Below are 3,042 nucleotides of genomic sequence, written 5' to 3'. Positions count from 1 at the left end.
CTAGCCCATTAATTTGTCAACAGACCCAAATCAAACCCTGTCCCTCTCCTTCTCTTTTGTCTCCTCTCTGTCTCTCTTTCCCTTCCTCTCACTTGGCTGCCACTCTCTTCTTTTCTCTGTTTTGCTCGATGGCATAGACTTGGTGGTGCGGGGTCATGAGGCATATGAGGGAAAGGAGGAGGATGTCGCTCGAAACGGCGAGGCGTCACAGGGCAAATGCGGAGGCGATGGAGGTGGAGCAGTTTGGGAACATGGGGTGTTTCTATTGTGAAATTCCCTAGAGGTCGTTTCGTTAATTCATGACAAAATAGAGAATCATTTCGCGGAGAAATGCCTCAAGCTTGCTCTGTTTGAATCGCCAATGACCAATATGGGGATAATCGGTTCCGATTCTCCTTACTAAGCCCGAACTTAGTTGAGTTTGATAAGCTTTAGTGAACCAAACATGTCATAACATTCATATCATATAACATTCATATCATACACTAGTTTTTAATACATAATTTAATAACATCGAGTTAAAAATATATTCTCCAATCATAAACAAGTGTCAGTTTGCGTTGCGTGTAGTTAAACGTTGTGAGGAACCGATTAAAATATTTTAATTAATCATCAGGATGTTCTAATCTCTAGTTACAAAATATATTTTATCTATTGAGTTTGGATATTTAAAAATAGTACGGTAGATTTATCAAAAATATTTTTCTAATAATGTATTTTTACTATATTTTATAAATATGTTTTTAAAAATAGTAGTCAAGGTTAGGTTCCGGAAACCATGACCATATCGAAACGACCTTTATTTGTGATACGGGGTAATAATCAATCTCAGTGGGCACCCAAAAAAAATTCAACAACTGAAAAGACAACGGAGGAGAAAGCACCGAGAAAGAGGAATATGCACCCAGTGCTAAGAAAGCCACGGCGACGAAGAAGCAGCGTCGTCCACGCGTGGAAGAAGCGTGGACGACGCCCCACTCGGCCACTCTCCTTTTTCCTTAGCCTGCAAGAGATTAAGAGAATCATCGCCTACCGCAACTGGCGGCTGAAATTCAACGAGAGCAACGCCACACGGTGGTGGCCGATGCGCAGAAAATCTCCACTTGGGAGGGGCACCCGATGAAGCGCGTCATTCGCTAGCCGGCCCCACGACCTAGTACCCACTGAAAGTTTGGCCCCACTTCATGAATTGCGCCAGAAGTAGAAGATTCGGAGGCAGGAGTGGTACCCAGAAACACTTCAATCACTGACGCGTGGTCCCACGTTACAGTGGGACCCACGTGTCATACACATGCGCCTTCACTCATCCCTTACCCTCCGCGTACCAGTAAACTGACCTATGGGCTCGAGCAGTCACTCGCATTCGCGAAGGGCCTCTAGCCCACCACACTCTATCCCTGACATACGGTCCCACACATTAGTTGGACCCACTCGTCATGGCTCAAGCAAAGAATGCGCGTCCAAGAAATGCCCTGGCAACCTCCTCCGATCCCCTCGTGCTATAAAATGTCAACAAGCCCTGCGCCGCTCAAAAAACAACCCAAGTTTTGCGATCCAGTGCTCAAACAGATCAATTTCGATTTCGAAGAAACAATCTCGAGTCCCTCGTCCCCACCGAATCAACAAGAGAAATTTGCGAGTTCGCGGCCATGGCGCAGAGAACGCTAGAGCTGACGCTGATCTCGGCGAAGGATCTCAAGGAGGTCAATCTGCTCTCCAAGATGGAGGTCTACGCCGTCGTCTCGCTCGCCGGCGACCCCCGCTCGCGGCAGCGGATCCAGGCCGACCGCACCGGTGGCCGCAACCCCACCTGGAACGCCACGCTACGCTTCACCGTCCCGGCCTCCGGCGCCGGCTCCCTCCACGTCCTCCTCCGCGCCGAGCGCTCCTTGGGCGACCGCGACGTCGGCGAGGTCCACATCCCACTCTCCGAGCTCCTCTCTGGCGCCCCCGACGGCCCCGTCCCCGCCAAGTTCGTCGCATACCAGGTCCGTAAGATCTCTTCCGGCAAGCCCCAGGGAGTCCTCAACTTCTCCTACAAGCTCGGCGAGGTCACCCAATCGGCCGCCTACGCTCCCGACTCCGCCTCGGCCGCGTACGCGCAGCCTCCACCGACCGCCGCGTACCCTCCTCCCTCTGCCTACCCGCCGTCAGGCAAGGCCGATGCGTACCCGCCTCCCACCGCCTACCCGCCGGCAGCCAAGACCGAAGCGTACCCGCCTCCCACCGCCTACCCACCTGCGGCAAAGCCCAACGAGCCGGCAACAGCTTACCCGGCCCCTTCCGGCTACCCGTCCGCGGGCAAGCCAGCGAATGCAGGCGAGCCAGTGATGGCATACCCGGCTGCCGGCCCCAGCACCGCGGCTCCACCGCCGCAGTACGGGTACGGCTACCCACCGCAGCAGCCAGCCGGCTACGGGTACCCGCCCCCGCCGCCGCAAGCTGGGTACGGGTACGGGTACCCGCCGCAGGGCGGGTACGGGTACCAGCAGCAGGCCGTGAAGCCGCCGAAGAAGAACAAATTCGGGATGGGGCTCGGTGCCGGGCTGCTCGGAGGTGCGGTCGGCGGGCTCCTGCTCGGGGATATGATCTCGGATGCGTCTTCGTACGATGCCGGCTACGACGCCGGGTTCGACGACGGCGGTGGCTTTGACTTCTAGAGCGCTCTGATGAGGATGACATGATACAGCGGAGGTCTATCGTTTTGGATTTGCCTTTGTGAAATGTTTCGTTTCTACCGAATTGTCAGGACCAAATTATGCATCTTATCTGATATGGTAATGTAAATACGAAGCACCAAATGTGATAGTGTATGAATTGAAGTTTTTGCTCAGATCTACAACGATTTTTTTTGTGTTTTGTGAATCATCATGATTGGAGCGTTTGAATTGTGAATTAAGGATGGCAAGCTCAATATTGATCATGGTCAAAGTTAGAACAATTATCCGTTGTAAGTTTCTGACCAAGCTATTTCATGATTTGGTTAAAAATTTGCTATTTGGTTTCTGACCAAGCTAAAAAATCGACAGCTCGACCCGAAAC

General features: G+C 52.4%; 1 protein-coding gene across 1 annotated transcript; it reads left to right on the top strand.

The window, feature by feature from the left end:
• The first annotated feature begins 1,518 nt into the window (after positions 1–1,518).
• On the top strand, positions 1,519–2,833 carry LOC133928226 (protein SRC2-like). Its single transcript, XM_062374458.1, has one exon. It carries the CDS (start codon positions 1,650–1,652, stop codon positions 2,658–2,660), a length of 1,011 nt encoding a protein of 336 aa, XP_062230442.1. The 5' UTR covers positions 1,519–1,649; the 3' UTR covers positions 2,661–2,833.
• Positions 2,834–3,042: the final 209 nt, after the last annotated feature.

This window comes from Phragmites australis, chromosome 1 (genome assembly GCF_958298935.1).
Source record: "Phragmites australis chromosome 1, lpPhrAust1.1, whole genome shotgun sequence".
Taxonomy (NCBI): domain Eukaryota; kingdom Viridiplantae; phylum Streptophyta; class Magnoliopsida; order Poales; family Poaceae; genus Phragmites; species Phragmites australis.
This window is presented reverse-complemented; position numbering and strand designations above follow the sequence as displayed.

Bases quoted from the DNA above. Each gene is read 5' to 3' on its own strand.
- LOC133928226 (XM_062374458.1), top strand. From the start codon at position 1,650: ATGGCGCAGAGAACGCTAGAGCTGACGCTGATCTCGGCGAAGGATCTC.